Below are 16,286 nucleotides of genomic sequence, written 5' to 3' on the forward strand. Positions count from 1 at the left end.
CCTTTTCCTCCCAAAATTAAACCTCTTTGAGTGCCAACATTCTCGTATCTCAAATTCTAGAGCTTCAAAGGCCTTCATTTCCCCCGTTCTTGTAAGTGCTTTTAAGTATTTTGAAATGAAAGATGTAAAGATGTAATGAAAATACAAGATGAGAATTACTGTGATAAAAGCTCACTCTGGATAAATGGTTCTGGGGAAAAAAAAAGCTAAGGCAGTTGCCTGTGTGTGATCTCGTACTGGCTACAAAACACTATGTACTGCAAGTTAGGTAACATGGTGCTATTGAAGAACACTAGATCAGAGCCTTCAGTTCATGTTGGTATCTGTACAAATATTTTCCATATTATATCTTGAAATGTGGGTGAACTTCTTATAGAATAAAATCCTATATCTCTTACTGCAAAGACAACCAGTAATGTCAGTGGGTTGGTCTTTTTGTGCATGCTTGTGTGAATTTTGACGTTTGTCTGGTAGGAATTTGGTGGCATTTACGTAGGCCACTCTGAAACTGTCACAAAAGGAAATATTTTTATATTTTTCTTGGCAAAACAATGTAAAAAAGAAGTTATTTAGGTGCAGGTGGTTATTTTTTTCTCCTGAAAATTGTTCTAGGGTGAGGGGAAGGAAAGGTTCAGTCCTCTGTTTCCTTTTTGGTGAGTACTGTCCTGGATGGCTAAGTGTTCATCAGGTAATAGATGGTAAAGGAGGGTAGATAGATGCATAGTCTATTTGCATCTGCATCAACAAACATCCCTTGTGGATAAATAGGAATAATTCTTACTCAGATTTCAGCCCAGTGCATGTAAAAAACTAGAAATACATTTCAGGAGTAATTTTGCTGTGGGAATTAAGGAGACTTTTCATGGAAATTCGCACAATGCCAGAAACCGTTTTACTTTACTCACTGGAGTTTTTCTTTTTAAGCGTTCTTTCTTCTAAATACTGCCTTTTCTGTTTATTTGGACCAGTTGTGTGGTTGTAGCTGATGTTTTGCCTTTTCTTTAAGTGGTTTCTAGGGGTTTTTTTGGATGCCTACTCAGTAGTTCAAAGTCTGCAGTGAAGTGATCTGGTTTCTTTGATTTTTTTCTACTTCTAGTTCCAGTAAATTTCATAAACTTTTTCTTGCCTCTTCGTTCCCCTCCATTGCTGTAGCTCCTTTCTGCACCGAAACCAAGAGACGAATGCTTTGTTTTAGAGCTGTGATTCATGCAAAATTCACACACAATTGGTTTAGTGAACGTGTCCTCTCATGCTTGCCCACAGTGTAGCTGTCACCGCTGCACCACTGTGACCACGTCCTGTTCTCCACACAGCCTCAAGGCCCCTGTCCCACTCGTACATGACTTAATTGTCCTACTCTGGATTTGATTTCACTGTGGTAGATGAGTCTTTCTGATGCAGTCTCACTGCCATTTTTACTATGGCTTGTCAACTCCATGAAACAACGCCAGGTTATCTGATTAGGTCTTTCTGGAAGCTGGGTGTGAATCTTAGTTCAAGGGTGAAGGGTGATATTTGATGTCCCACTGGGAGGTGCTCTGTAGCAGAGGTCTGAGTCCCATGAGGACTAGTTGGGTGTAGTTGTCCAACAAAACTGCTGTGTGAACCATGGAAGGATTTAGAAAGCCAGCTGTCAGGTTGCTGCTCTTCTGCCCGTAACCACGGCAACTGATGGGCAAGGGAGGGAGCTTCATGCTTGTGTTAGATAATAGCAGGATGTTTGTGGTGTTCTCAAGATCAGCCTTCAGATGGGTTTGTCCTTCAAATGAAACACTTAGTCGCAGTTCTTTTCTTCTGTCCTTGAGTAGCTGTTCTAGCAGAAGTTAAAGATCTCATAGTACTTTTGAAAACAGCAGAAAAATAATCCATTGTGTCCTAACAGGCCCAATTGGAGATGAATACGGGAATATATGGAGCACAATAGAAACAGAGGCTTGGATCAGGATGAAAAGGATTGAACTTTTAGATTGGCATGAAGAAGACTGGCAGACAGCAGTGGCTGCAGAGGAGGAGGTGTTGTCCACCAGTGTGGCAGGACTTGAACAGCTGCAAACAAGCAGAGAGGCAGATGTGAGTGCTTTAGAGCTACCTCACTTGCAGTCTGCTGGGTCAGCTGCAGAAAGACTGGGAGAGTTTAAAGATAGTCCTATGTAAGTGGGCAAGTGGATTACGTGAGGAAAGGGCAGTTCAATTGATATTAATTCCTAGAATCACAGAGTCATTATGGTTGGAAATGATCGTCAAGTCCAACTGTTATCTAACTCTACAGTGCCCACTTCTGAACCATGTCCCTGAGCACCTTATCTGGATGGCTTTCAAATACATCCAAGGGTGGTGATTCAACCACTTCCCTGGGCAGCCTGTTCCAGTCTTTGATAACCCTTTCAGTGTAGAAGTTTCTCCTCATGTCTAATCTAAACCTCCTCTAGCACGTGACACCATTTCCTCTTGTCCTGTCAGTCGTAACTTGTGTGAAGAGACTCATGCCCACCCCCCTACAACCTCTCAGGTAGTTGTAGAGAGTGATAAGGTCTCCCCTCGGCCTCCTTTTCTTCAGACTAAACAACCCCTTACTGAATCCATAAAGAGAAGAGCTGCAGTGAGGATTTCGTCAGAGACAGTGAGAATAAACAGGTACAAATGCCAAAGTACTGATAGATAAAACATTTTGTTGTGGAAGAAGGTGTTTCCACAGCTTGTGGTAGAGGAGTAAACTGGAAAAGAGGGATACAAGCAAGATGGAAGTCTGACAATACTAGATTATAAGTTTTGTAAGGGTAGTTCTCTTGCTAATAGATAAATAGGTAGAGCAGAAGACTAGAAGCCATCATTCTCCATGAAGGCTGTTGACTTTAGCCTCTGAAAAGAGTTTTGCATCATTTGCATTTATAACTGCATTGTTATTTATACATTCTTCTACAGGATGTTTCCATTTACTTTTTTGTATAATAGAAGATGCTTCCACACTATCCAGAACCTGTTTCCTACTACTATCTCAGTAAACTTGTCTGTCTGAGACTTAAGAAGTAAACTTAGGTGATTTATATAGATTTATACTGGATCTTTTATCTTTACCTTTTTGATAACATTTTAAGAAAAAAACCTTGATGGGGCCTAGGAATACTTACAGATTTTATATTCACAGCTTCCTGTCAACTCTTGATGACCTTTCCTCATGAACTGTAGTTATGTGAATTAAAGATTAAAAAAAAAAGTCTTAGCCAGTGTACTTGGACAGTGTAAAGCTTGGATTGTATTAAATGTGTAACTCAGGATTATGAAAACTCTAATATACTAAGAAGCAGAACAGTTGCTTTACTAGACCTGCAGCTGGTTTTGTAATACATACATAGAGTTACAAAGTGACCATATAAAAGTTGCCTAATGCGTTTCTTTCCGTGTTTGTTATCTGTACTTTTGAAAAAATATTTTCCTCCTTAGAAGTCAAGAATAAATTTCCTTTACTGACTTTTCTGCATGTCTAGCATCAGCTCTAGAGAGAAAAGTTCTGAAATGAGATTTGGTGGATGGGGTCAGTAATGACGTGTAAGACAGTCAGAAACTCTTTTTGTCTAACTTCACTGACTCTGCAAAACCAATTGAAGTAAAAATCTTTTTCTAAGTAAATATAAGCTCAGAGATGTCCCATGTAAAACAGAAAGTAACTGCTGTTTTCACATAGTATCTTTTTTTAAGCAAAAATGATGTTTTCTTTTAAATCATTTATCTTAGAAGAATTTCTTTTTAATCAGGATAAGCAAGAGAGAAAAATAAGTCCACTGTTGTCCATGCACAAAGTGAAATGATGTAATCCTGGGAAACAGAGAACAGCCGTGCAATGGTATTTCTCTGCTTTTCATCAGCAGTCATGTTCAAATGCCTGTTTTTGAAACTTTTTCCTTGTTTCCTCTGAAGCTCAAGAAAATGTTTTTGACATTACACCTTACTTTTAATAGAGCAATATAAATGACCAATAATTTGAGAAGCTTAAAAATATGGTTTGCATTGTCTTTGCAAAGAATACATATTACAGGTGATTCTGAGTGCCTTCAGCACGCTCTGATTCCAGAGGTTTAGCGAGCTTTGTTAACCACCGGCACAGCCCTGGGCCCTCAGGTATCCCCAGGAAAGGCACAAATGTGGAATTGCCAGCCGGGGCTCCCCATTGCAGCAGCAGGACCTGAATGGCCGTGTGCTGTCACACCGTGACTTCTTGTCCCAGGCAGGAACAGAACGTGGCAGTGGTGCAAATAAACCATCAGTTACTTCAAGTGATGCTTTTTATTGCCGGGAATTGATTAGATCTCAACAAAGCTCTTTTCCATTTTAGGGGAATCGCAGTCTTCTTTCTGTCTGCATCTTTGTTATACACACACACATTCCCGGTTGTTCTTTTGAAAGCTGAACTTTGTTTTAAGTCCAGGACATAATTTTCCTACTAGTTGGTATTTACCTTGATATTTACCTTGTTATTTGGAGCTTTTCAGCAAGCCATGCACTTAAAAAAGACAAACCTGCATCACTTTGGGCCACTGCACAATTAAGCTTCAAGTAAGTTAGTTAAGAGTTTTGAAAAAGTGAGGTTTTGTAAAAGGGACTTTCGTCAGTGTGAGTTAACTCTACCTGCACCTCAGGCTGGGTTCAATCTTGCTTTGATAATGCCATCTTCCTAGTCTCAGGTGTTGCTGCTGTTTCCAGCTTCTTTGCAATCTGCTTCTGTTACAAGTGATGTAAATTGTGACTCCTCCTCTTTTGGTTCCTCCCCAAAGTACAGTTTAATTTAACATGACAAATGTGACAAATGCCACTCCGGTAGTAACAGAGTAATGGGTTTGTGGAGTCTAGAGTCTGCCTTTAGCTGGGTCAGAAATAAATGGAGCATTGCCTTCTCCTAAATGCTCAGCGAGTGTGATTTTAAGAGTCCACCAGCCATTATAAGAAACTGGAAAAGATACTGCCTAACTAATTAAAAAATAAAAAATCTGGAGCATTTATTCAGCAACTGGCTAAGATGTGTGGTCCCTTACAGGAACACTGTCATGCTTTAGAAGCTCAGAGCCAGCCTGATTATTTTTTTTCATCTCTTTGTAGTAATGGTGTATTTCTGGGTTTTCTTTTGAAAACAAGTAACTGACCTGGTGATCTCTTGAGAAAAAAAGCCAGTTTCTTTCCTTCTAGAGGCAGTGGTACAATAACAAATACACGTTCAGACTGCTTGTTATATGCAGTGTACTTGGAACAAGGTTAACCCTGTACTTGCACAATGTACGGACTGAGAACCTGTCATACTCTTTTCTCGGTGGAGGACATTTATTATCCACTTTATACTTTCAAGCTATCTAGGGCTTTCTGTAACTTAAAAGTCTCTTGAGTCCCCTCCCTTTCAACACTAATTAAATTATTTCTCTAACTCCCTCTTTCTCTAAAATAATCTGTGTATTTGCAGGTGATTTCCTATAGGAAACTTCCCTGAATTCCTCATTTCAGAGAGTTGCTTTCCACTCTTCCTAGACAGCTTGCGAAGTTGGCGATGGAGATGTCTGATAGGCACAATATACACTGCCATTTGGTTCTCCTATACACATTTCAATGTTAATTAAATAATTAAAGTGCCAACATTACGTAGGCAAGATGTTAAATGGAAGTTGTTGAAGGTTTGCAGCACTGTTTTCTGAAACTGTTGAATGCTAAAATCAGAAAATACTAAAGGAGTGCATAGGGTATTGTAATACCTGCCTGTGTGGCATTCTGGAAGATAGTTAATGTCACACATAGTATTATTTCATGAGGAGGTTACTGTCATGATTGACAGAGAAACTGTGTTGGCATGATAGAATTCCCTGAGTAATTTGACTTAGCAGTGCATTAGTCTTATTTAAAATGGGAAGGAATAGTGCAAAGTGGTAGAGATTTGCTGTTCCCACTGATGTGGCATGTCTAAAACTAATGCTGCGGTGTTACTATGTCTGGCTGTATTTGTGCATTAAAGAACTTATACATAATCTGAAGGCTTAACAAAAGTTTGCAAATTATTTCTCTTCTAGTTTGGCACTCTGTTTTGCTTAGTGATGGTTAAGCTTAAGACAACTTCCTTTAGAATCATAGAATCATTAAGGTTGGAAGAGACTTCTAAGAAAAAGTCCAACTGTCAGCCCAGCACCACCATGCGCACTAAACCATGTCCGTGCCACATCCACATGTTTTTTGAACATCTCCAGGGATGATGACTCCCCCACCTCCCTGGGCAGCCTGTTCCAATGCTTGATGACTCTTTTCTGTAAATAAGTATTTCCTAATATCCAATCTAATCCTCAGTCTAACTTGAGGCCATTTCCCCTTGTCCTATCTGTTTGTTACTTGGGAGAAGAGACAGACCTCCACCTCACTACAATCTCCTTTCAGGTAGTTGTAGAGAGTGATAATGTCTCCCCTCAACCTCTTTTTCTCCATACTAAACAACCCCAGTTCCCTCAGCTGCTCTTTATAATTCTTGTGCTCCAGACCCCTCACCAGCTTTGTTGCCTTTCTCTGGCCACGCTTCAGTGCCTCAGTGTCTTTCTTGTAGGGAGGGACCCAAAACCGAACACAGTATTCGAGGTGTGGCCTCACCAGTGCTGAGTACAGGGGCACAGTCACTTCCTTACTCCTGCTGGCCAGCGTACTATAGGAGAAGGAGATTTTTTTGGATAGGAAAAGTTCTTCATCTAGCAGATAATACTATACCAACATGTAATGCCCGAAACAAGACAAATTCAGAATAGAAGGAAAATATCTTTTGATGAAGTAGTTAACCATTGGACTCAGGATGACTGTTGCAGAATGTCTCCACATAGGACTGTTTATTTCAAGAGTGGATGTTTTGAAAAGGTTTGCAGCCTCACTCTGGAATTTTGCGCTAGAGGTGGGAACTTGTTGAATTTTACCTGTGATATACAGGCAGTGAGACGCAATGGCGTCTTTCATCCTTAAAATGCTTGGCTCCTGAGTTCTGTGTGAGATACAGTAAGAGACAGGTTTAGTTAGACTTCTTGGTCTTGTGAGAGCTTCCTTTCCTTTTCTTCCCTCACAGCTTTTTAAGCTCTGTTACAGAGGACTGGTTTTCTACCAAATGCACATGCCCACTTCTTCACTGACTAGTGTTTCTTTTTAGGAAGAGAATGGAGACTATACTTATGTAGAAAGACTAAGAATCCCACTTGATCATGGGACTCTGATGATGATGGAAGGAGCTACCCAGGAGGATTGGCAGGTAAGAACTCCTTGACACTGTTTATGTGCTTTATTTGCAGTGCAGTTTTCTAAATATGTACAAGGCACTCCCATAAAGGTATGGGACATTATGCTTCTAGTGACACAGTTGTTTCCTAGGGCATTAATATTGCTTTCTGCCTCAGGATTTCAAAGCACCCACAGAAACAATGGGTTTTCTTTCAAGTGCTAACTGATGTAATATGAATCAGCTCAGATGTTCCAGCATTAAATTCAGCAGTGAAGATTGCAGCCTGCAGCTGAAAGAGCAAAATCAATTTAGGAACTTGGAATAAAAAAAGTTGCAACTTAATTTAACAAGTCTACAGTAATATGCGAAGACCTTTTTTTTTCAGTGGCCCTGACCAGTCAGAACATGAATTTTTTTCCTTACCTAAATGTTTAGAAACATTAATAAAAAGCCATCACAGCAAATGAAGTTTTTTATATTGTTTGATTACCTGTATTTTAGATACACAAGCTCATACTTCTGTTTTGTTGTTTTGTTTTGTTTTGTTTTGTTTTTTGCTAATGCTGCTTACAGCATCGAGTGCCTAAGGAATATCATTCTAGAGATGCACGGATAAACTTGACCTTCAGGACCATTTATCCAGAACCTGATGGAGCATGGAAGTGAAGAGACACTTTGGACATTGTTAGACATAAACCCACAGCAGATCCAGCACCTCATATAGCTACAGATTTAAAGGAAGCCTTACAGGAACAGAGTTCTGTGAAATATTTGATGGGGAAAGAATCGATACTATAAAGATCTTCAACAATCGGAAGCTGCCTGTGTTATGTAGACGGTGCTGTTTTGTTGTCAGAAATGATGTGCTATTAGATGATACTAAATCACAAGCATTAAGTTTGTGAAAAAACAAGGGTCACGCTTAAAAGAACACAAAGCACGTGTAAGACCTGAGAGGTACCAGCTGGAGCAGAAACACTCAGTGTGCGGTTATTTTTGCACCTCCTTTTGTCTCCCCTTTCTCCCCAAGTAGTGATCTGTGTTCTAAGTAAGGACAAGACAGGATTCTTTTCTGTAAAGCCAGTTGTATGTGCGCTGTGTGTACAGAAATGAGAAAGCTGCACTTCATGGTGATCTCTGAGTATTATTTACCTCGCCAAGGGGTTGTGCATTGCTTTTTATTTGTAGGTTGCAAAGTCTTCCAATTACACAATCAGTTTCATTATTTATGTAAGTACTTGAATTATACCAGCGTAGTAGAACAGAGGGTCAAGGCTCCCTTCTGCTATGCACTTTGTGGTCAGACTTTATCCTGTTTATCCATGTAGACAAGAACAAATACAAGCAACAGAGACAGCGGAGACACCTTAGCCATGAGCCTTATCAGCCAGGTCGAAGCTGCTCATTGTTTGAGTATGAACAGTCCTTCATCCATGCTGGCTTGAAACTGTTACCACACTGACATAGGCAGGAGAATAGATGCAAAGAGTTGAAAAACATTACTTTCAGAATTTGCTAATAAATTCTTAGTTTCTTTTTTGTTTTTCTTTTTAGCACAGCTAAGTTGTGGCTTCCCATGATTTCAGGTGGGACAGGAAATATCATCGCCTCCAAAACTTAGGCTTGTGCTGCCACATTTGATACCCAGAAGAGCTGGTCCAAAGATTTAGACCCAATTTATTATAATCACAGTGTAAGTCTGTTGCAAAGCTACGCCAGGTAGAGTGTATTAACACCAAGTGCAGCACTTGCTCTGGTGCTACTGCTCCTAAATCAATGCATATTGCATTAAAGAATATTACTTGGAGGATTATCTCTCTCTCAGACCTCTGCTGCTGCAGAGCAGCAGTCAGCAGCTCAGACCTGACTCTAGGTTGGCTTGCTGGAATTCTTGAAGTTTGCCTGCCCTAGGTAAGTCTCTCCTGTTGGTAGGAGCCAGTGAGCTGATGACTGCTGTCTGGAAGTTAAATCAGGTATGCTGCCTACATGGTTAAGTTCTGACTGCAGCTAAATGGCATCCACTGGACTGGATCAAACCTTAGGTTTGGTGTGTCTTCACTTCCTGCCTGAAGTAGGATCTAAGCATGGGTAAATACTCTGTGCCTTGTAACACATTAACATTGTAAAGCAAGTTAGCACCCCTTTTCAGTGCAAGAGTAAGTTGGTGTTCAGCAAATGTCTATCTTTTTGTAGTCAGCATTTGCTGTAGTTTAAAATTCTTACTTGATGAGAGCAGTCAAGTTATTAATACTCAATTATGCCTATGTTTTAATGCTATTGAAGTCCTAGAGAACAGACTGTTGAGCCATTTCAATCCCTGTGCTCTGAAATTGGGCAGAATAATTTTCTTTGTATATGAAACAACTCTAGAAGCAGCTTCTCTACCTAAAGCACTATACAACTTTTGAAGTAGCTTATTCTAAAATGAATGAATGCTATTAGAAAACTTACTTATTTCAGCACTTTATTATTGTTGAAGGAGGCAGATGCTTACTTCTATGTTTACTTACTTTAGGTATCTGGAGCTTTGTGCACATCCCTTTATGAGTGCCCGGGTTTGACAGTCCTGGCAGAGAGTGGTTTTTCTTAACCGAGAGTCAGTGCTAATTTCTCCAGGAATTCTGACAAGACAACACTTTAGCCTTTATGAGGTCATACAAGCTACATTTATTGACACAGTGTTAAAAGCAGTCATGCTGCAAGAGAGAGTAGGAGATGGGGACGAGATGGAAACCTTTAAACCTCCAAACCTCAGCCTATCAAAATTGCAACTCATTTGAAGTCAATGAAACTGTGGCGTGTAACTGATGGTAGGGCCCTGGAGACCGATACTGTTGCAGAGGAACAGTTTTTCACTTACTTTCTTGGTTTCTTGATGTTAGCAAATTATGTTTTCATTTCTTTAATCTGGGAGAAGACCAAGGTTTCCTGCCCACAATAAAATGATTTATAAGAGAAATGCTGTATCCCACAGAGCTCTCTTGGCTCACCTTTTGTTGCTGGTGTCTGCTATGTTCTGCTCTCTCTCACGTGTGTTGACTGTGCTGCTGCTTATATCCAAATCTGGTTGACAGTGAGGAGAAGGCACATGGCATCATTCCTCCTTCTATCTCGAGTGCCCTGACTGCAAGAGGAACAGCTGGCTTAGAGGTCAGGTTTCTTTGTCAGCTGGGAACTTGTTGGTCCTTCCTTCCTCCCCCCACCTCCTCCCAAAAAAGTCACCTAGCCAGGTGCCAGTGGATTGCAACCTCCTGCCTGCCGGAACAGCAGGAAATGGCTTAGAGCAGAGGAGATTCCAGCCCACATCTCATGAGAGCTTTCTGCAGGAGCATTTTTCCTGTAGGTAGAAATTTGTTCCTGAATGCTGCAAGCCCTCCTACAGCTCTCAAAACGGATGTGCGCAGACACAGGGCCAGAGAGGCCCTGTGCTCCAGACAGGGCCACCCTTTCCCCCAGGATCCCATACAAGCCACCACATTGACCTACCTTTTTCGGCTACTTATTTATGTGGGGATAAAATGAACCAAAAGCATTTGTGCCATGGTGAGCCAGAGGGGCTTGAACCCCAGGCCTACAACATAGCATGGAGTCTGTATGTCTGCTCCGGCCCCATCCCTGCGATGTGGGTCTGGAAGCTGACGAGGGCTGGGAGAACCAGTGGAGAGCGGTGCCGCTGCCCTGCGCGCGCCGTCGAACACAGCCGCAGTGTTGAGCGCAGCGGGCAGGACAATCGCTCGCTTCTTGTGCAGGAGCGGCCGTGGGGCCTCCAGTGCGGGTTTGCCTCATGCGTTGTGCTCAGAAACTGCGGTCCTGGTGTGCGCATGTGTTGTGGGTGTCAGCAGTGGGGAAGTGGTGCCCATGGGCATGGACTCAGAGTGGTTTGGGTTGAAGGGACCTCAAAGGTCACCTAATTCCACCCCCCCATGGGTGGACCTTAGAGCACCTTCCAGGACCTTCTAGCAAACTTCCAAGACCTGAAAGGTGCCTCTAAGAAATCTGGGAAGAGCTGTTCACTGGGGCATGGAGCAATAGGACTAGGGGGGATGGTTTTAAACTGGAAAAGGGCAGATTTAGGTTGGATCTCAGGAAAAAGCTCTTCCCCATGAGGTGGTCGATCACTGGCACAGGTTGCCCAGAGGTGGTGCGGGCCCTATCCCTGGAGATATTCAAGGCCAGGCTTGATGGGGTCTGAGCACCCTGATGTGGTGCCAATGTCCCTGTCAGTGCAGGGTTGGACTGGAGGAGCTGTAAAGGTCCCTTCCCACTCGGCAAATCCACCTTGTGATTTGGGGGATGGCCCAGAGCGTGAGTTGTTGGTAGGACGTGGACTCTGAGAGCTGCTCAGTTCAGGAGTGTGGCTGTGGGGGACGTGTCCTGGTTTTACTGGGACAGAATTGATGGACAATAGAAAATATAATGGAAAATAGAAAATTTAATGAAAAACAAGATATCTACATGTCTATCTATATCTATCTATATGTTTCTCTCTATCCACGTCTCTATCCGTATATCTGTATCCATTTCTCTATCATATCCACATCTGTCTCCATGTCTGCAACCATCTCTATATCCATGTCCACATCCGTGTCCATATCCATATCCACACCTGAATCCATGTCCATATCCACAACCGAAACCATGTCCACATCCGTATCCATGTCCATATCCGTATCCATGTCCATATCCGCATTCATGACTGAAACCATGTCCACATCCGTATCCATGTCGATATCCACATCCACGACCAAAACCATGTCCACATCCGTATCCATGTCCATATCCGTATCCATGTCCATATCCGCATTCATGACTGAAACCATGTCCACATCCATATCCATGTCCATATCCACATACACAACTGAAACCATGTCCACATCCGTACCCATGTCCATATCCGCATTCATGACTGAAACCATGTCCACATCCATATCCATGTCCATATCCACATACACAACTGAAACCATGTCCACATCCGTACCCATGTCCATATCCGCATCCACGACCAAAACCATGTCCACATCTGTATCCATGTCCACATCCGTATCCATGTCCATATCCGTATCCATGTCCATATCCGTATCCATGACTGAAACCATGTCCACATCCGTATCCATGTCCATATCCGCATCCATGTCCATATCCGTATTCATGACTGAAACCATGTCCACATCTGTACCCATGTCCATATCCGCATCCACAACCAAAACCATGTCCACATCCGTATCCATGTCCACATCCGTATCCATGACTGAAACCATGTCCACATCCGTACCCATGTCCATATCCGTATCCTCGACTGAAACCATGTCCACATCTGTACCCATATCCATATCCACTTCGGTGTCCACGTCTGTGTCTGTATCCACGTCAGTGTCCACGTCTGTGTCTGGATTTGTGTATGGAACCGTGTCTGTTACCATGGCTGTATCCGTGGCTGGTACTGTGTCTGTATCCATAACTCTGTCTATATCCATATCCCTATCTCTGTCTATATCCATATCCATTTCTCTGTCCACATATCTCTTTCTGTTTGTAGGTAGCCGGGCAGAAATCCCCAGTCAAAAGCCTTGGGAAAGGCTTCTTATGAAGTGGGAAATGCCATCAAATCAATCCCCGTTGTGTTGCTCCATGCACTGAGCTGCAGGACACTTGAATGTGTGCGGGTGTCCTTTAACCCCAGCCCACGGGGGCTCAGCCATGCAGGGAGCACCGTGCAAATGGGAAGTAACTGGAATGTTTGAACCTTCTTTACGGGTTGAAATTGATATTTCCTTTGCTGTTCTTGAATGCAGTTTAGTTCATCTCCAGCACTGGCGCTGCTGTCCTATGGGCAGGAGAGGTGACAGGTCCTGGCCGGGAATTGGAGACCTGTCCCCTGTGTCCCCCCTCATGGTGTGCTGTGGGGCTGAGGCCAGCAGGCCAGGGCCGTGGTGCGATTTGGGGACCTTTGTCATATGGAGAGAATGCCCAGAGCCCAGGTAAATCCTGGGATTTCCCGGTGCTTCCAGCAGTGCTGGGTGAGGATGTGTGGGACGGGGCGGTGGGGGCCTCTGTGCCACAGCCGCTCTGTGCTGGACGTGGCCAGGAGAGGGGCAGGGGGGTCTGGTTGTCCCCTGCTGTGGTCACAGCCCTTCGATTTGGGGACCTTTGTCATATGGAGAGAATGCCCAGAGCCCAGGTAAATCCTGGGATTTCCCGGTGCTTCCAGCAGTGCTGGGTGAGGATGTGTGGGACGGGGCGGTGGGGGCCTCTGTGCCACAGCCGCTCTGTGCTGGACGTGGCCAGGAGAGGGGCAGGGGGGTCTGGTTGTCCCCTGCTGTGGTCACAGCCCTTCAGCCCCAGAACAGTGTCATTGAGAACCTCAAAACTGAGTCCTTTATGGTAATGGGTCCTTGACGGAGACGGGTCCTTCTCTGGAGACATCCAAACCCTTTAGATATGTTCCTGGGTGATCTCCTCTGGGTGACAGGTCCTGGAAGATGCTGTAAGGTCTCCCCTCAGCTCCTCTTCTCCAGTTGAACCCCCCAGCTCCCTCAGCCGCTCCCCAGCATTCGGCTGCTCCAGACCCCTCCCCAGCTCCCTTGCCCTTCTCTGCCCATGCTACAGCCCCTCCATGTCCTTTTTGGGGTGCAAACCTGAGCCCAGGATTGCAGGGGCAGCCTCAGCAGTGCCCAGCACAGGGGATGATCCCTGCCCTGCTCCTGCTGCCCACACCAGTGCTGGGACAGCCCAGGATGGCGTTGGCCACCTTGGCCACCCGGGCACCGCTGGCCCCAGGCCCCTTTCTGCTGGGCAGCTTTCCAGCCATTCTTCCCCAGGCCTGTAGCATTGCATGGGTTTGTTGTGACCCAGGTGCAGGACTTGGCACTTGCCTTTGTTGAAGCTCATACAACTGACCTCAGCATGTCCAGGTCTCTCTGCAGAGCCTTCCTACCCTCAAGCAGATTAAAACTCTCATCTAACTTGCTGTATGCCATCTCCAAATGGAGGGAGCCCTCCATCCCCTCATCCAGATCATTGATGTTAGACAGGACTCGCCCCAAATCTGAGCCCTGGGGACACCGCTTGTGCGTGGTGTTAAGTCCTGGTGTAAAGTAGAGCTGATCTAACCCTGCCTTTCTCTCTGCCCTCAGACCGCTCAGGCTGAGGAGCAGCTCCGCGAGCACGCCCAGATGGAGGAGCAGCAAGTGGCCGACCTGGAGGGCCAAGTCTCCGAAGTGTCTGAGCTGCTCGGCACTTACGAAAAGGCCAAGCAGAAAGACCAAGCAGTCATCCAGAAGCTGAAGGACCGCATCATCCAGTTCGACCTGAAGAACAAAACCCTGGCCATCGTGGCCTCCAGCCGATCCCCGGTTGATTTTCACGTAGAGGAAGCCAATCTCAACCTGAATGTCCTAAAAGATAAAATGGAGAAGCTGAAAAAGCTGCTGCAGGTGGCGGCAAAGAAGTCAGCCCGCTCTGGACATTGAGAAGCTGTGTGAGCTGGAGCTGCCGAAGGGCACTGAGGCTGGGGACGGCGAGAAGGCCACCGCTTTGTACTACCAACAGGAGCTGAAGCAGCTGAAGGAGGAGTTTGAGAGGTACAAGATGAGGGCGCAAGTGGTTCTGAAAAACAAGTCAGCCAAAGACGGCAACCTGGCCAAGGAGCTGGAGGAAGCCCAAGAGCAGTTGGCAGATCTGAAGGAGAAATACGTGGCGCTTCAGCTGTCCTCTGAGGAGATGGAGAAGCAGCACCGGCGAGAGGTGGAAGCCAAGAAGCAGGAGCTGTCCCAGCTGCAGCAAACACAGTGGCAGGAATTTGAGCGGTGCCAGCTGGATTGCAGGGAGTGGGCGCTGAAGCTGGAGGAGGAGTTGCATGAACAGTGGGAGCGAGCACTGGCCGTGCTGGCAGAGAAGGACCAGGAGCTGGAGCAGCTGAGATCCCTCACGCTGCCCTATGGCCTTCAAGGATCCAAAAAGCACCTAGGGCCGGGGGCTGCCATCAGTGACAGCGACTCATCGGGTAACGATTCATCCGAGCTGCTTCTCCAGGCGCTTCACCTCTGAGTCCTGAGGAGAAGGATTTGAGGGTGTTGGGTGATGGAAAACTCAACGTGAGCTGGCAATAGGCACTCACAGCCCAGAAACCAACCCCGTCCTGGGCTGCATCCCCTGGATCCTGCCCCTCTGCTCTGCTCTGCTCTGGTGAGACCCCCCCTGCAGGGCTGTGTCCAGCTCTGGAGTCCCCAACACAAAAAGGATGCTGAAGTGCTGGAGTGGGTCCCGAGGAGGCCACAAAGATGGAGCAGCTCTGCTCTGGAGTCAGCTGAGAGAATTGGGGTTGTTCAGCCTGGAGAAGAGGAGAGAAGAGGGAGAGGAGAGGGAGAGGGAGAGGGAGACCTTAGAGCACCTTCCAGGACCTGAAGGGGACAGGAAAGCTGGGCAGGGACTTTTGACAAGGGACGGGGTGATGGGACCAGGGAGGGTGGCTTTACACTGGATTTTGGGAGATTTCGACTGAATCTTGGGCAGCATTTCCTGGCTGTGAGGTGGTGAGGCCCTGGCCCAGGGTGCCCAGAGGAGCTGTGGGTGCCCCCTCCCTGGCAGTGTCCAAGGCCAGGGTGGATGGGGCTGGGAGCAGCCTGGGCTGGGGGAGGGGTGCCTGCCTTCCCACCCAAACCACACTGTGATTTTATGATTCTGTAGGTGGAGATGGCAGCACTGAGGAAGCAGAAGCAGAAGCTGGAAATGCAGGTTCACCAGCTCCAGGAGGAGATCCTGGTGGAGGAGGAGAAGCACCGGGAAGAGGAATCCACGCTCCAAAGCGAAATCGAGAAGAACTTCCGAGACAAGAGCCGGTAGGGAGCCAACCTGGAGTACCTCAAAAACATCGTTTATAGGTGTTGCAAAGGTATTATTGCAAAATACCTTTAATTGCAAAAGGTATTATTGAAGTAGAAATTCTAATTTCTGCACTGCTTAATTGACAGGATCACAGTGACAGCCAGACATAATGACACCTTGACAGTTAAAGCCATGGGAGGTCAGTGGTTAATTTTACTCCAAGTGGCAGCAACTTTTAACCGCA

At 45.2% G+C, this 16,286-nt stretch overlaps 2 protein-coding genes across 2 annotated transcripts in view; both read left to right on the forward strand.

The window, feature by feature from the left end:
- The window catches only part of ALKBH3 (alkB, alkylation repair homolog 3 (E. coli)), a gene marked incomplete at its 5' end in the record, with an annotated part of 20,080 nt that extends 12,010 nt beyond the window's left edge, over positions 1 to 8,070 (forward strand). The window contains 2 exons of the mRNA XM_010190876.1: positions 7,151 to 7,249; positions 7,793 to 8,070. Of these exons, the coding sequence (XP_010189178.1) occupies positions 7,151 to 7,249; positions 7,793 to 7,885 (192 nt within the window). The remainder of the gene's footprint in view (positions 1 to 7,150; positions 7,250 to 7,792) is intronic.
- A 5,312-nt stretch (positions 8,071 to 13,382) lies between these two features.
- Positions 13,383 to 16,286, forward strand: part of LOC104545682 (GRIP and coiled-coil domain-containing protein 1-like) — a gene marked incomplete at its 3' end in the record, with an annotated part of 4,253 nt that continues 1,349 nt past the window's right edge. The window contains 4 exon segments of the mRNA XM_010190877.1: positions 13,383 to 13,397; positions 14,353 to 14,666; positions 14,668 to 15,256; positions 15,905 to 16,109. Of these exon segments, the coding sequence (XP_010189179.1) occupies positions 13,383 to 13,397; positions 14,353 to 14,666; positions 14,668 to 15,256; positions 15,905 to 16,109 (1,123 nt within the window).

The sequence above is a fragment of the Mesitornis unicolor genome, unplaced genomic scaffold (assembly GCF_000695765.1).
Source record: "Mesitornis unicolor isolate BGI_N332 unplaced genomic scaffold, ASM69576v1 scaffold10918, whole genome shotgun sequence".
NCBI classification, from domain to species: Eukaryota; Metazoa; Chordata; class Aves; order Mesitornithiformes; family Mesitornithidae; genus Mesitornis; species Mesitornis unicolor.